Genomic DNA, 17,571 nt, shown 5'->3' on the forward strand with positions numbered 1-17,571 from the left:
GAATATACATAGCCAGAAATAGTAGACACTTATGACTTGTCTGTGACTCTGAAAGAATGAATTAAAAACAATATTTCCCTTAAAAGGGAGGAACAGTAAATAGACAGGAGGATGGAGAAGACTGAATGGGGTAAATCACATATGACGAGGTTCAAAGGACCTATTGTAATAGAAGGGAAGAAGGGAGGAGATAAGAAATGCCTAAATCTCACTCTCATTAGATTTGGCTCAAAGAAGGATTAACATACTCACAGTCAGTTAAGTTAAGAAATGTATCCTACCTTTCAAATATTAAAAGTGAAAAGGAAGATGGGGGGGAGGAAAAGAGAAACTAACAGAAGGGAGGGAAGGAAGAAGGGGTAAAGGGAAAGGGGAAAGATTGGGGAGGGGTACATATAAGGGAGCAAATACTGAAGGAGGTGGTATTCAGAAGTAAAATTCTGGGAAATGTGGATAAATTAAAAAAGTGGGGAATACAAACAGAGGGAAGAGAGCATGGAAAGAAATAAAGAGTTAGTTATTATAATTTTCAGTATGAATGGGATGAACTCTCCCATAAAATGTAAGTGAATAGCAGAGTGGATAAAAACCAGAATCCTACAAAATGCTGCTTATAAGAAATTCATTTGAAGTGGAGAGATACATATAGAATAAAGGTAAAAGATTAAATCAGAATATATTTTGCTTCAGCAGAAATGAAAAAGGCAGGGGAGCAATCCTTATCTCAGACAAAGTGCTGCTTAAATAGATCTTATTAACAAAAGATAAGGAAGGAAAACCATATCCTCTTAAAAAGTACCGTAGACAATGAAGTAATTTCAATACTAAACATGCATGTACCAAGTGGTATAGCATCCATATCCTTAGAGGAGAAATTGAATGAATTACAGGAAGACATAGACAGCAAAACTCTACAGGTGGGAGATCTCAACCTCCCTTTCTCAGATTTAAATAAATCTAAACATAAAATAAGAAAGAAGGAAGATAAGGAGGTAAATAGAATGTTAGAAAACCTAGAGGTGATAGACCTTTGGAGAAAATTGAAGGGAGATAGGAATAATTTTTTTTTCTATAATACATGACACTTACACAAAAATTGACCATGTACTAGGGCATAAAAACCTTATAATCAAATGCAAAAAGGCAGAAATAGTGAATAGTTTCTTCTCAGATCATAATGCAATAAAAATCACGAGCAATAATAGGCCATGGAGAGACAAGACTTAAAACTAATTGGACACTAAATAAACTCATTTTAAAGAATGAGTGGATCAAACAACAAATTATAGGTAGAATTAATGATTTCATCCTAGATAATGACAATAATAAGACAACATACCAAAACTTATGAGATATAGTCAAGGCAGTTATTTGGGGATATATTATATCTTTAACTGCTTACATGAATAAAATAGAGAAAGAGGAAATCAATGAACTAAACATGCAACTAAAAATCTTAAAGAACAAATCAAAAATCCCCAATTAAATACCAAATTAGAAATGCTAAAATTAAGGAAGAAATTAATAAAATCAAAAGCAAGAAAACTATTGAACCAATAAAAAAACAAGAGTTGATTTTATGAAAAAAATAATACAATTGATAAATCTTGAGTTAAGTTGATTAAAAAAAGAAAGAATACACAGAATTTCTAATATCATAAATGAAAAAGGTGAACTCACCACCAATGAGGAGGAAATTAAAATAATAATTTGGGAATTATTTTGCCCAACGGTATGCCAAAAAATTTGATAATCTAAGTGAAATGGATGAATATTTACAAAAATATAAGTTGTCCAGGTTAAATGAAGAGGAAATTAAATACCTAAATAACCCTATCTCAGAAAAAGAAATTCAACAAGCTATCATTGAACTCTGCAAGAAAATATCTCCAGGGCCATATGGATTCACAAATGAATTCTATCAAGCATTTAAAGACCAATTGGTTCTAATTTTATATAAACTCTTTGGGAAAATGGTGAAGACAGAATTCTAGCTAACTCCTTCTATGACACCAATAGGGTGCTGATGCTAAACCAGGAAAAGTCAAAACAGAGAAAGAAAATTACAGACCAATTTTGCTAATGAATATGAATGCAAAAATCTTAAATAAAATCTTCATAAAGCAATTACAGCAAGTTATCATCAGGATAGTACACTATGACCAAGCAGAATTTATCCCAGGAATGCAGAGTTGGTTAAATATTAGGAAAACTGTTAGTATAACTGACTATATCAATAATAAAACTAACAGAAATCATATGATTATCTTAATAGATGCTGAAAAAGCCTTTTTTAATAGCATCCATTCCTACTAAAAAGACTAGAGAGCATAGGAATAAATGGATTGTTCCTCAGAATGATTAGCAGCATCTATCTGAAACCATCAACAAATATTAGATGCAATGGGGATAAGCTAGAGGCATTCTCAATAAGATCAGGGGTGAAACAAGGATGCCATTATCAAAATTACTACTCAGTATTGTATTAGAAAGTTAGCTTCAGCAATAAGAGAAGGAAAATAAATTGAAGGAATCAGAATTTGGAAGGAAGAAACAAAACTCTCTTTTCAGATGACATGATGGTATACCTAGAGAATTCTAAAAAATTACGTCTAAAATCACTATCAACTATTAGCAACTTTAGTAAAGTCACAGGATATAAAATAAACCCACATAAATCCTCAGCATTTATATATATATATATATATTACTAGCAAGATAGAGCAGCAAGAACTAGAAAGAGAACTCCCATTTATTCAAACAATATAAATTACTTGGGACTTCCGGCCAAGATGGCGGAGAGAAGACATGCATAGTTCTAAAGTCTCCTGATCTTTCCCTCATCTATCACATGAAACAAACCTCTTAAAAGAAATCTGACCCACAAAACCCAGCAAAAAAAGCCAGGAGAAAGAACATCTACCAAAGGATTTTGTGTCAGGCAGCAGCAATGGCCAAATTCAGGCTGGTGAGTCTGGGCTCAGAGGGAGAATCAGCCCCATATCAACCAAATTAACAGCTGAATTGGAGCCGGGGGCCTGAGGGTCTGAGAGCCAAACCTGCTGGATCAGGGGTGGGGCTAGATGGCAGGGTCTTGAGTCAACTAGGGAGTAGAGGCACTTCTGTTGGTGCTGTCCCCCAGGAGCTTGCATACAGGGCTGGGGGGGGGGGGGATTTCCAGTGCAGGAGAGCTGCAGACACCATCCCTGGACTCCTCTGGTCTGACTTCAGAGTCCCATTACAGCTCAGACCCCTTCCATAACAAACAAATGCAGACTACTTCTGCCTCAGGCCCAGGTGTGTCAGCAGAAGAACCAGCCCAGCTGACAAATGACCTCAGGCCAGGGCAAAAAGCACCATTGATTGAAGGCAAATGAATTCAATAGCTCCAACTCCTCCCTTCAAGCAAAGGGAGAAGGCATTAATCAAGGTCACAGACAATCCAGAGAAAGCAACCAACACCTCCTACTGGCCAGTCAGAGAAATCGCACTCAGTGAGTTAAGCCTTTAGCAATCCCAAGCCCCTGTGAACCAGCCCCTCCCCATGTCAAGGTCTTAGCAAAATGAAGAAGGGTCAGCGGAAAGGTGTATCCATAGAAACATTCTTGGAAGGGAAAGACCCTAACTCAGGAAGACCTAGAACCTCTGAGGAGAATACAATCTGGTTTTCAACACAGAAAGACTTCCTTGAAGAAATAAGGAAGGAGCTTCAAAATTTGGGAGAGACAATTAATACATTGCAACAAGAAAACAAAACCTTAGAAAGTACAATTGGACAAATACAAAAGGAGAATAATTCTCTCAGATCCTCAATTGGGCAAATGGAAAAAAGAAAATAATTCTCTCAAAACCTCAGTTGGTCAAATGGAAAGTTCTTTCAAAAGTAGAATTGACCAACTGGAAAAGGAGTTGCAAAAGGTTAATGAAGAAAACTCCTCCCCCCAAAACAGAATGGAGTCTACAGAAACAAATGACTCCATGAGACAGCAAGAGTCAGTTAAACAAAATCAAAAAATAGAAAAAATAGAAAAAAATGTAAAATACCTCATCAACAAAACCACTGACCTCGAGAATAGATTGATGAGGGGTAACCTGAAAATTATAGGACTTCCTGAAAACACTGAAGAGAAAAAAAGCCTGGACTTAATATTACAGGATCTAGTGATGGAAAACTGCCCTGATATCAGGAATTTGGAGGGCAAAGTAGTTATTGAAAGAGTGCATCGATCCCCACCAGAAAAAGATCCTAAAATGAAAACACCAAAGAATGTTGTGGCCAAATTCCAGAACTATCAGATAAAAGAGAAAATCCTGCAAGCAGCCAGAAAGAAACAATTTAAATTTCAAAGAGTCACAGTAAGGATCACACAGGACCTGGCTGCATCAACATTAAGGGATTGAAGGGCCTGGAAGAAGATATTTCAAAGAGCAAGGGAGCTTGGAATGCAGCCAAGAATCTACTTTCCCACAAAGCTGAGCCTCCTCTTCCAGGGAAAATGATGGGCATTTAATGAAATGGAAGAATTCCAAAAACTTCTGATGAAAAGACCAGAGCTAAACAAAAAATTTGGACATCAAACAGGAGATTCAAGAGATACATGAAAAGGTAAAAAAGGGGGGGGGGCATAAAAGGGAAAAAAATGCTATCCAGTAAGTTGAAACTGACTATATCCTAGCATAGGGAAAAAGATTCTCATAAATCTTGAGAAGTGTAACACTAACAGAGAGAGAATATACCTAGCCAGAAATGACAGACATTCATGACCTATCCATGAGACTGCTACCTAAAGAAATGTAACTGGCTTTAACCCCACTTGGGAGAAAGATTCTAATAACTCTCCAGAATTTTGACTCTATTCAATAGAATATACTCAACTAAAAGGGACAGACACTCAGAATTTTCTATGACTTAAATAGAATGATCTAAAAATCACTACCTCCTTAAAAAGGGGGACAGGAAAGAGATGGGAGGAGGGAGGAGATTAAATGGAGTAAATCTCATTACACTAAGAGGTACAAAAAACTTATGGTAATAGAGGGGAAGAAGGAAGCAGATGAGAAATACCTGAATCTTCTTCTCATCAGACTTGGCTTAAAGTCAACCTACACATAGCCATGTAACTTATAAAACATCTAAACTTTCAAGTATTAAAAGGGGAAAAGGGGAGGGGGCAGAGAAAGGGAAGGGGAGTGGGGGGAAAGGGGGAAATAACAAAAGGAAGGGAAGGGAAAAGGGAAAAAGGGAAAGGGGAAAGAAAGAGGAGGGTGCGATATAGGAGGGCAAACACACTGAAGGGGGTAGTATTCAGAAACAAAATACTTGAGAATAAGGATAAAAGGGGGGAAAGGGGTGAAAATACAAACAGAGGGAAGATAGCACAGAGGGCAATATATAATTAGTAATCAAAACTTTGAATGTGAATGGGATGAACTCTCCCCTAAAACATAAGCAAATAGCAGAGTGGATTAAAAACCAGAATCCTACAATATGCTGCTTACAAGAAACTCATTTGAAGCAGAGAGATACATATAGAGTATAGGTAAAAGGTTGGAGCAAAATATATTTTGCTTCAGCTGAAGTAAAAAAAAAGCAGGGATAGCAATCCTTATCTCAGACAAAGCAGCAGCAAAACTAGATAGCATTAAAAGAGATTAGGAATGGGGTGGCTAGGTGTCATAGTGGATAAAGCACCGGCCTTAGAGTCAGGAGTACCTGGGTTCAAATCCGGTCTCAGACACTTAATAATTACCTAGCTGTGTGGCCCTGGGCAAGCCACCCACTGCCTTGCAAAAAAACCTAAAAAAAAAGAGATTAGGAAGGAAACTTGGAAACTTTATCCTCCTAAAAGGTACCATAGGCAAAAAAGTCGTTTCAATACTGAATATATATGCACCCAATGGAACAGCACCCAAATTCTGAGAGGAGAAGCTGAAAGAACTACAGGAAGACATAGACAGCAAAACTCTACTAGTGGGAGACCTCAACATCCCACTCTTAGATCTAGATAAATCAAATCATAAAATAAACAAGAAAGATGTAAAGGAGGTAAATAGATTGTTAGAAAAATTAGATATGGTAGACTTATGGAGGAAACTGAATGGGGATAAAAAGGAAAATACCTTTTCCTCTGCAGTACATGGAACTTATACAAAAATTGACCATGTACTAGGACATAAAAACCTAATGATCAACTGCAAATAGGCAGAAATAGTGAATACAACTCTCTCAGATCACAAGGCAATAAAAGTCATATGCAATATTGGGCCAAGGAGATATAGACCCAGAACAAATTGGAAATTGAATAACCTCATTTTAAAAAAATGAGTGGACCAAAAAAAAATTATAGAAAGAATTAACCATTTTATCCTAGATAATGATAATAATGAAACAACATACCCAAGCCTATGGGATTCATTCAAAGCGACTCTCAGGGGAGATATTATAGCTCTAAATGCTTACATGAATAAATTGTAGAAAGAGGAAATCAATGAACTAAAACTGCAACTAAAATAAATTAGAGAAAGAACAAATCAAAAATACCCAATTAAATACTAAATTAGAAATTCTAAAAATTAAAGGAGAAATTAATAAAATCAAAAGCAAAAAGAATTTGAATTGATAAATAAAACCAAAAGTTGGTTTTATGAAAAAAACAATAAAATTGATAAAACCCCTGGTAAATTTGATTTAAAAAAAAAAAGAAAGAAGAAAACCAAATTGCTAGTATCATAAATGTAAAAGGTGAACTCACCACCAATGAGTAGGTAATTAAAGTCATAATTCAAAATTATTTTGCCCAACTCTATGCCAATAAATTTAATAATCTAAGTGAAGTGGATGAATATTTACAAAAATGTATGTTGCCCAGGTTAAATGAAGAAGAGATTAAATATCTAAACAACCCTATCTCAGAAAAAGAAATTCAACAAGCAATCATTGAACTCCCTAAAAAAAAATCTCCAGGGCCTGATGGATTGATTCACAAGTGAATTCTACCAAACATTTAAGGAACAATTGGTTCCAATTCTATATAAACTCTTTGGAAAAATAGGGAAAGATGGAACTCTACCTAACTCTTTCTATGAAACCAATATGGTGCTGTTACCTAAACGAGGAAGAGTTAAAACAGAGAAATTAAAGACCAATTTCCCTGAAGAATATAGATGCAAAAATCTTAAATAAAATCTTAGCAAAACAATTACAAGTTATCACTAGGATAATACATTATGATCAAGTAGGATTTACTCCAGAAATGCAGGGTTGGTTCAATATTAGGAAAACTGTTAGTATACTCAATTACATCAACAACAAACCTATCAAAAATCATAGGATCATATCAATAGATGCTGAAAACGTTTTTGACAAAATATAGCATCCATTCCTATTAACAACACTAGAACATGTAGGAATAAATGGACTGTTCCTTAAAATAATTAGCAGTATCTATCTGAAACCATCAACAAGCATTATATTCAATGGGGAGAGGCTAGAGGCATTCCCAATAAGATCAGGGGTGAAACAAGGGTGCCCATTATCACCACTACTATTCAATATTGTATTAGAAACATTAGTGTCAGCAATTAGAGAAGAAAAAGAAATTGAAGGAATTAGAATTGGGAAGGAAGAAACAAAACTCTCACTCTTTGCAGATGACATGATGGTCTACCTAGAGAATCCCAATAAATCATCCAAAAAACTACTGAAAACAATTAGCAATTTTAGCAAAGTTGCAGGTTATAAAAGAAACCCTCATAAATCCTCAACTTTTCTGTATATGTCTAGCAAGATACAGCAGGAAGAGCTAGAAAGAGAAATCCCATTCAAAGTAACCTCAGACAATATAAAATACTTGGGAGTCTATTTGCCAAGACAGACTCAGAATCTTTTTGAAAATAATTATAAAACACTTCTCACACAAATTAAATCAGATTTAAATAACTGGGCAAATATCAACTGTTCATGGATAGGTAGAGCTAATATAATAAAAATGATAATTCTACCAAAACTAAACTATCTGTTTAGTGCTCTACCAATCAAAATTCCAAAAAATTACTTTAATGAGTTAGAAAAAAATGTAAGTAAATTCATATGGAGAAATAAAGTCAAGAATTGCCAGGAGCTTAATGAAAAAAGTGCAAAAGAAGGTGGCTTAGCCCTACCTGATGTAAAATTATATTATAAAGCATCAGTCATCAAAATTGTTTGGTATTGGCTAAGAAATAGAGTGGTGGACCAGTGGAATAGACTAGGTGTAAAAGCAGCAGATGATTATAGTAATCTGTTCTTTGATAAACCCAAAGAGTCAGGCCACCAGGATAAAACTCCCTCTGATGAAAACTGCTGGGATAATTGGAAGTCAGTATGGAAGAAACTTAGATTAGACCAACACCTCACACCCTTTACCAAGATGAGATCCAAATGGTTACAGGACTTAGACAAAAAACAATACTATAAGCAAATTAGTTGATCAAGGACTACCTTACCTGTCAGATCTATGGAAAGGGGAGCATTTTATGATTAAGGAAGAGTTGGAGAACATCACCAAAATACAATTAGATGATTTCAATTTACCTTAAATCAAAAAGCTTTTGCACAGAGAAAACCACTGTAACCAAGATGAAAAGAAATGTAGTAAATTGGGAAACAATCTTTACAACTAATATTCTGACAAAGGACTCATTTCTAAAATATACAGAGAACTGAGTCATATTTTGAAAACAAAAATCCATTCCCCAATTGACAAATGGTCAAAGGATATGCAAAGGCAATTTACAGATGAGGAGATCAAAGCAATCCATAGCCATATGAAAAAATTCTCTAAATCATTAATTATTAGAGAAATGCAAATTAAAGCTTCTCTGAGGTACCACCTCACACCTGTCAGATTGGCCAATATGACCAGAAAGGATAACGATCATTGTTGGAAGGGTTGTGGGAAATCTGGGACACTATTACACTGTTGGTGGAGCTGTGAACTCATCCAACCCTTCTGGAGAGCTATTTGGAACTATGCCCAAAGGGCAACAAAAATGTGCATACCCTTTGACCTCGCAATACCACTACTGGGTATATATCCTGAAGAGACAATGAAAAATGGTAAAAACATTACCTGCACAAAAATATTTATAGCAGCCCTGTTTGTGGTGGCAAAGAATTGAAAATCAAGTAAATGTCCTTCATTTAGAGAATGGCTTAGCAAACTGTGGTATATGTATGTCATGAAACCAGGAGGGATGGGATTTCAGGGAAGCCTGGAGGGATTTGCATGAACTAATGCTGAGTGAGATGAGCAGAACCAGAAAAACACTATATACCCCAACAGCAACATAGGAGTGATGATCCACCTTGAAGGACTCACTCATTCCATCAGTGCAACAATCAGGAACAATTTTGGGCTGTCTGCAAAGGAGAGTGCCATCTGCATCCAGATAAGGAGCTGTGGAGTTTGAACAAAGTTCAAGGACTATTCCCTTTAATTTAGAAAAACACAGATATCTTATTATCTAATCTTGTTACCTCTTAGACTTCTTTTCTCTTCTCTAAGGATATGATTTCTCTCTCATCACACCCAATTTGGATCAAGGTACAACAAGGAAACAAAGTAAAGACTGACAGATTGCTTTCCATGGGGGGGGGGCGGTGTAGGGAAGTAAGATTGTGGGGGAAATTGTAAAACTCAAATAATATCTTTAATAAAAATTAATTATAAAAATAAAAATAAACAAACAAACAAACAAATACATGAATGAATGAATTGCTTGGGAATCTACCTGCCAAGACAGACTCAGAAACTCTATGAAAAACAACTATATAACACTTCTCACACAAATAAAATCAGATTTAAATAACCGGACAAATATCAACTACTCATTGATAGGCCAAGCTACTAAAATAAAGATCACAATTCTACCTAAATTAAGCTACATTTTTAGTGTCTTATCAATAAAATTTCTAAAAAACTACTTTAATGAGTTAGGAAAAATTGTAACTAAATTCATATGTAGGAACAAAAAGTCAAAAATATCCAGGGATTTAATGAAAAAAATGCAAATGAAGGCAGCTTAGCCTTACCAGATCTAAAATTATATTATCAAGCATCAGTCATCAAAACTGTCTGGGTATGGCTAAGAAACAGAGTGGTGGATCAGTGGAATAGATTAGAGAGCAGGAAATGATTAATGTAATCTGCTGTTTGATAAACCCAGCTTCTGGGATAAGAACTCTCTCTCTTCGATAAAATCTGTTGGTAAAATTTTAAGTTAGTATGGCAGAAACTTGGATTAGAACAACATCTCATGGCCTAATAAAAATAAGGTCAAAATAAGTACAAAATTTATACATAAAAGACAATATTATAAGCAAACTACCAGATCTATTAAAAGGGAAGCAGTTTATAACCAAGGAAAACATGAAGAACATCATTAAAAACAAATCAGATAACTATGATTACATTAAAAAGCTTTTGCACACATAAAACCACTGTAACCAAGATCAAAAGAAATCTAGTAAATTGGGAAACAATTTTTACAACTAGTACTTCTGACTAGTTTTTCTGACATTTCTAAAATATACAGAGAACTGCATCAAATTTATAAAAAAAAAAGCCATTCCCCAATTGACAAATGGTCAACAGATATACAAAGACAATTTATAGCTGAGGAAATCATTACTTATTAGAGAAATGCAAATTAAAGCATTTCTGAGGTGCTCACACCTATCAGATTGACCAATATTACTGGAAAGGACAATGTTCAATGTTGTAGGTGGAGCTGTGAACTCATCCAATCTTTCTGGAGAGAAATCTGGAATTTTGCCCCCCCCAAAAAATAAAAATGTGCATACTCTTTGATCCAGTAATACAACTACTAGGTCTATACCCTGAAGAAATCATGAAAAAAAGGCAAAAGCATCACTTATACAAAAATATTCATAGCACCCCTGTTTGTGATAGCAAAGAATTGGAAATCAAGTGAATGTCCATCAATTGGGGAATGGCTGAACAAATTGTGATATATGTATGTTATGGAACACTATCGTTCTATTAGAAACCAAGAAATATGGAATTTCAGAGAAGCCTGAAAAGACTTGCAGGAACTGATATTGAGAGAGATGAACAGAACCAGATGAACATTATACACCTTAACAGCAACATGGGGGTGATGATAAACCTTAATATACATGCTCATTCCATCAATGCAATAATCAGGCACAATTTTTTGATGGAGAATATTTTCTGTATCCAGAGAAAGAATTGTGGAGTTTAAACAAAGACCAAAGTCTATTACTTTGAATTTTTTTTAAAAGTGCCTTAAGTACTACATCATTTTTGCTATTTCTAATATTTTATTTTTCTCCTCAAGCATATGAGGAGGGAAGAGAGGGTGGGGGGGGATAATTGTAAAATTCAAAGCCTTACAAAAAGCTGTTAGTGTATATAATTGGAAAACAGGTGAAATATTAATAAAAATATATAAAAACAAATTAGAAAAAAAAGGTAATATTTAAACCATTAGCTAAATTGAATATTTCTTCATTTTCAATCATTTAATCATTTGGAATATTATACATTCTATCAAATATGATGCCCATATTGACCCTCTATATCTGAATCATCAGCAAAACAGAACAACCCTAAAATTTAGTAACTCTGAAAATTTTGTCTAAATGAAAAGATGGTGTTTTCAGTAGCAACAGTGATAGTTGTCACAGTAGTAGTAGTAATAGTAATAGTAGTGGTGGTAATGGTAGAAGTAGTAGTAGTAGTAGTAGTAGTAGTAATAGAATAAGTGGTAGAAGTTGAGATAGAAGTAATAGTAGTAGTAGTAGTAGTAGTAGTAGTAGTAGTAGTAGTAGTAGTAGTAGCAGCAGCAGTAGAAGAAGTAGTAGTAATATTAGTTGACAGTCTGAACCATGAGTTAAAGAATTTGTTATTACTCTCACTTACTTTATATTTTGTAAGTAGTGGGTGGCGACCAGCAGTTATTAGCATGTCATCTCCTCGCTCCAGAATAAAACGAATTGGGTGGCCAGTCCTGAAGAGTACAAATTATCACTGTTAACCTATGATATGCTAGATACACACACACACACACACACACACACACACACACACACACACACACACATATATGTACATATATATGTATATATGTATGTATATACGTATAGATGTATATATAGATGTATATTATATAATCCATAAAAGCTATCCCAGAAGAATTCATAATATTTATCTGAAGAAGTTCCTCTCACAATTGAATGGATTTCAAAAAGAGGAGGAAAAAAATCAGTAAATTTGTCTTTCGACTCAGAAAGGTAGGTTTAGGATTTTGCTTGAAATTCTACAGTCTTGCTTCCTTGAAAAAGAAAGCCTCTTTCCACTACAAATATGATTAATAAATTCCTACTTTAAACATGGGGACATGTTGAATGACATAATTTTAGGTCCAAAATTATTCAGGAACAAAATAGGTTTAAAATAAATTAAACCCAGTAAAACTGTCTAGCCATATTTTACAGATCACAGTTTTGGTTGAAAGCCATAAATAAAATCTCTCTATTGTTCAGCTAGCTAATATTATGGCATAGGAAAGAAATGATGAAAAAGTCACTGAGGTCAAACTTGAATAAAAAAGAAAATATAGCAATGAACAGTTCTCATATGTACCTATCATTGAAAAATAGGAAGATTATGATAGTACCTATGTACTCTGCAATTTGTGGGAAAGACGTACTTCTGAAAAGTATTAATAAATTATTAAGTATTTATTATGCACCTACTACATGCCAGTAACTGTGAGGTGCAAGGGATACAAAGTAAAGGAGGGGGACAATATTGGTCTCAAAAGAACTTACAGTCCAATTGGAAGAAACAATATGGACATACATATGTGTGTGTGTGTGTGTGTGTGTGTGTGTGTGTAGATTAGATAACAGATTGTATTAAAGGGAGCTAGATGGTGCAGTAGGTATAGCACTGGACTTGCAATTGAGATCTGAATTTAAATTTGGCTTCGGACACTTAATACCTATTTGACCCTGGGCAAATTACTGAACCTCTAATTGCCTCAGTTCCTCATCTGTAAAATAGGAACACTGTGGAGAAGGAAATGACAAACCACCCCAGTATCTTTTCCAAGAAAATTGCATGGACATGTTCATGAGGTCACAAAGAGTTGGATGTGACCAAATGACTGAATAACAAAATAGAATAAAAATCAAATGCTTTGGTAGCATAGATCCTAGCAGCTGAGAAAATCAGAAAAAACTTCATGTGGGGCAGCTAGTTGGCGCAGTGGATAGAGCACTGGCCCTGGAGTCAGGAGTACCTGAGTTCAAATCTGGCTTCAGACACTTAATAATTACCTAGGTGTGTGGTCTCGAGCAAGCCACTTAACCCCACTGCCTTGCAAAAAATAGAAAAAACGAAAAAAGAAAAACTTCATATAGAAGATGGAAATTTAACTAAGACTTGAATATATTTTTTATTATTATTATGTAGAAAACAATATTAATTTTTAAGTATTGATTTTGTGGTCTGGAATCTTATTAAAGCAATTAACTTTCTATTTAATATCTGTTGATTTGCTAGAATTTAAGTAAACTATCATGTCAGTAGTAAATGAGATCATTTTATCCCTTCTTTACCTATCTTTATGACTTGAATTTCTCATTTTATTTTTATAAGAACTGTATCAAAGAATAATCAAGAAATGAACAACCTTGCTTCATTGCCATATCTATTGCAAAAAAGGCTCTCACATGTATCAATTGCATATGATGATTACTATTAATTTTAAATGGATGGTTTATGTAATATTTTAAGAGATCCCTCTATGCTTATACTTTGCAGAGTTTTTAGTGCAAATTAAAGTGCTATATTTCATCAACAATGAAAATAAAATTATACTTTTCTAATCTCAAACAACTGTATATACTTCTTAATATAAATTCCACTTGCATATAATAAATGATTTTTGAATAAATTTTGGTAGTCTGCAAGATCAGAATTTTTTTTAATTTTGAGTCAATGTGCATTAATGATATTGACTAATGGTTTTCTGTTTGTATTTTATTTTTTCCTGGTTTAGGTATTAGGACCATATTTGTTGCACAAAAGGATTGAGTAGAATTATTTCTTCCTCGATTTTTGATATTAATTTGTAAAGTATAGATGTTATAATTGTTTTTTTTAAATTTGATAGAATTCTGCAAATTTTTCTTTACTAGGAGTTCCCTTCTTGTCTCCCTTCTCCTCCCTCCCCTTCCAATGGTTCCTTTAAAGTTAAATCTGTTTTTTTCCCGATACTAGGTTATTTAAAATCTCTAGCTGACCTTTTCTGATAGTTTGAGTAACTTATACTTTTGAAGATATTCCTATATTTCTTTTCAGTTTTGTTAACCTATAATTGTATATGTTTACATAATTCTTTTTATTTATACTTATTGTGCTGTTACCACATTGCTTATTTGTTATTTTTTTAATTTCTTTATTTGCTCTCTACTTTTTAGTCAAATTACTTGTTTATCAATTTTTCAGTCTTTTAAGAGAAACACTTTTAGGTTTATTCATCATTTATCTTATTTCCTTTTAATTAGTAAATAACATAGATTTTTATTGACATTTATTATTGTGCATTATGTAGTTAATCTATTCACTTATTCATCACTTTATTTCTTAGTATCAGATTTTTGATGATTATCACTATGCAATATGTTTTGATAATTTGTACTGTTAGACAATTTTCCTTTACATTTTTTTCATTATTTTAATAAATTAACTTAGATAAATAATTTTAGCTGTTCCAATGGTCAATACACTGAACAAGTAGAATTGTCACTTATTATTATTATTATTATTATTATTATTATTATTATTATTGATTCAGTCTATCCATGATCAATTACCATTTCTCCAATTGTTTAGATCTGTGCTTATGTGTATGAAATGTGTTTTGTAATTGTGTTCATGTAGCTCCTGGATTTATATTGGTAGGTAGACTCAAGAATTTTATATTATTTTCAACTATTTAAAATGGAATTTCTCTTTCTTAGCTTTTTGGACTGAGAATTGTTGATAACTTATAGAAATACTGATGATTTATGTGGGTTTATTTTATATCCCTACAATGTTATTAAATCTAGTCATTGTTTCAAATAGTGTTTTTTTAAAGTTGATTCTCTAGAAGTCTCTAAAAATGACATTATGTTTTGTCTCCATATGGTCTATTCTAATTCAATTAATTTATTTTTCTTGTCTTCTTGCCATTGTCTGTATTTCCAATACAACATAAAATAGTAGTGATATTGGATATACTTGCTTTATCTCTGATCTTATTTGGAAGTCTTCTAGCTTTTCCCAAATGCAAATAATACTTTCTTTAGGTTTCAGATAGATATAATTAATCATTTTCAGGAAAGCTACATTTATTCCTAGGTTTTCTAAAGTTTTTTTTTAATAGAAATGGGTATTTTATTTTGTCAAAAGCTTTTTCTGTATCGATTGAGGTAATCATATGATTTTTGCTGGTTTTATTATTGATATTGTTAACTATGCAAATAGTTCTTCTGATATTGAATGTAGCCCTGCATTCTTGGTGCAAATCCTACCTGGTCATAGTAAATGATATTTATAATATATTGCTATAATCTCCATGCTAGTATTGGTTCCTTTTTTTATGCTATCAATTTTCCTTAGGGAAATTGGTCTTTGGTTTTCTTTCTCTCTCATTTTTTTTCTCTTCCTCACTTAAGTATCTCAACTACATTTGTGTCAGAAAAGAAATTTGGTAGTATTCTTTTTTTACCTATTTTTCCAAATAATTTATAATAGTATTGAAATTAGTTATTTGTTAACCGGCAGAATTTACTTGTGAATCCATCTGGTGCCGGGGAATTTTTCTTAGGGAGTTCATTGATAGCTGGTTCAATTTCTTTTTCTAAAATCAGCTTATTTAAGCATTCTATAGCCTCATTTCTTAATCTGAGTAATTTATATTTTTATAATAGTCCTCTTTCTCACTTAGATTATCAGATTTATTGACATATAATTGGGCAAAAATAGCTCCTGATAATTGTTTTAAAATGGGCAACTACATGGCATACTGGATAAAGTGTCAGATCTAGGGTCAGGAAGATTCATTTTCCTGAGCTCAAATCTGGTCTTAGAACGCTTACTGGTTGTCTAATCCTGAAGAAGCAATTTAATCCTGTTTACCTCACCTCATTATCTGTGAAATGAACTGGAGAAGGAAACGTCAAAACTTTCCAGTGTCTTTGCCAAGAAAAGCCCCAGACATGACTGAATAAAAACAAATTAAATTTATCTTCATTGATTTTGCATTCACTCTTTTCATTTGTGTTGCTTCTTTTTCTTTTTTTAATCAAGTTAATCAAAGGCTTATTTTGTTGTTCCCTCCCAAAAACTATAGCCCTTACTTTCATTAGTTCAATGAATTTTTTAGTTTTTATTTTACTAATTTCTTCTTTGATTTTTTTTCTATTTTGACTATAAATCAAAAGATGAATGTTGAAAACTATCTTTGCTTGTAATTGGAAGAAAGTAAAGAAAAGAACATCAAAAATAATTAAATTCTGCAGAGACTATGTTGATTGGCATTTTTAAATCATCATACAGCCCATTTTCTTTTTACTTTATTTTTTCCCCCAGATACATGCAAAAGCAAGTTTCAACATTTACTTCCAAAACCTTGAATTCCAAATTCTCCTTCCTCCCACCCCACTCCCTTTCATTGAGAAAGTCAGTTACTTGTTATGGGTTAAAAATGTATAGCCATGAAGAACATTACTATAATAGTTATGTTGTAAAAGTAAACATAACTCTCTCTCTCTCTCTCTCTCTCTCTCTCTCTCTCTCTCTCACACACACACACACACACACACACACACACACACACACACACACATACACACACAAGAAAGACATCAAGAAAGATAAAGTGAAAAAAAGCATTCTTCAATCTATATCCAGACCCTATCAGCTCTATCTTTGGGATGGGCAGCATTCTTTATCATAAATCCTTCAGAGTTCTCTTGGGTCACAGTATTGCCGAAAAAAGGTAGATAATTCACAGCTGATCATCCTGCAATATTGCTGCTACTTTGCTTAAGGTACATAAGGTGCATCTGTTTCTGTATGTTTTTTTTTTTTTACTGAGAGCATCCTATTCATAATTTCCCATAACTGAACATCATTTCATCTCAATCCTGTAACACAATATATTCAATCATTCCCCAACTGCTGGGCATCCCCTCAATCTCTGTCTCCCTGCCACCAGAAGAGAACTGCTATAAATAATCCTATACTTTAACAGATTCTTTTCTTCCCATATTTCATCTCTTCTAGAATATAGACTTGGCAGTGACACTGCTAGCCCAAAGAGACCAAAGGGTAAGCATAGTTTTATAGCTCTTAGGCATCATTCCAAATTGCTCTACAGAATTGTTGAATCATTTCACAACTCCTCCCACAATGCATCATTGTCTCAATTTCCCCTCATCCCTTCCAGCACTTGTCATTTTCTCCTTCTGTCCTATTAGCCCATACAAAA

At 33.6% G+C, this 17,571-nt stretch overlaps 1 protein-coding gene across 1 annotated transcript in view; it reads right to left on the minus strand.

Annotated features, from left to right (window-relative positions):
- LOC141507571 (aldehyde oxidase 4-like) overlaps window positions 1-17,571 on the minus strand; it is a 159,108-nt gene that overhangs the window by 21,665 nt on the left and 119,872 nt on the right. The window contains exon 23 of the mRNA XM_074215353.1: window positions 11,946-12,033. Within this exon, the coding sequence (XP_074071454.1) occupies window positions 11,946-12,033 (88 nt within the window). The remainder of the gene's footprint in view (window positions 1-11,945; window positions 12,034-17,571) is intronic.

This window comes from Macrotis lagotis, chromosome 1, assembly GCF_037893015.1.
Source record: "Macrotis lagotis isolate mMagLag1 chromosome 1, bilby.v1.9.chrom.fasta, whole genome shotgun sequence".
Lineage (NCBI taxonomy): Eukaryota > Metazoa > Chordata > Mammalia > Peramelemorphia > Peramelidae > Macrotis > Macrotis lagotis.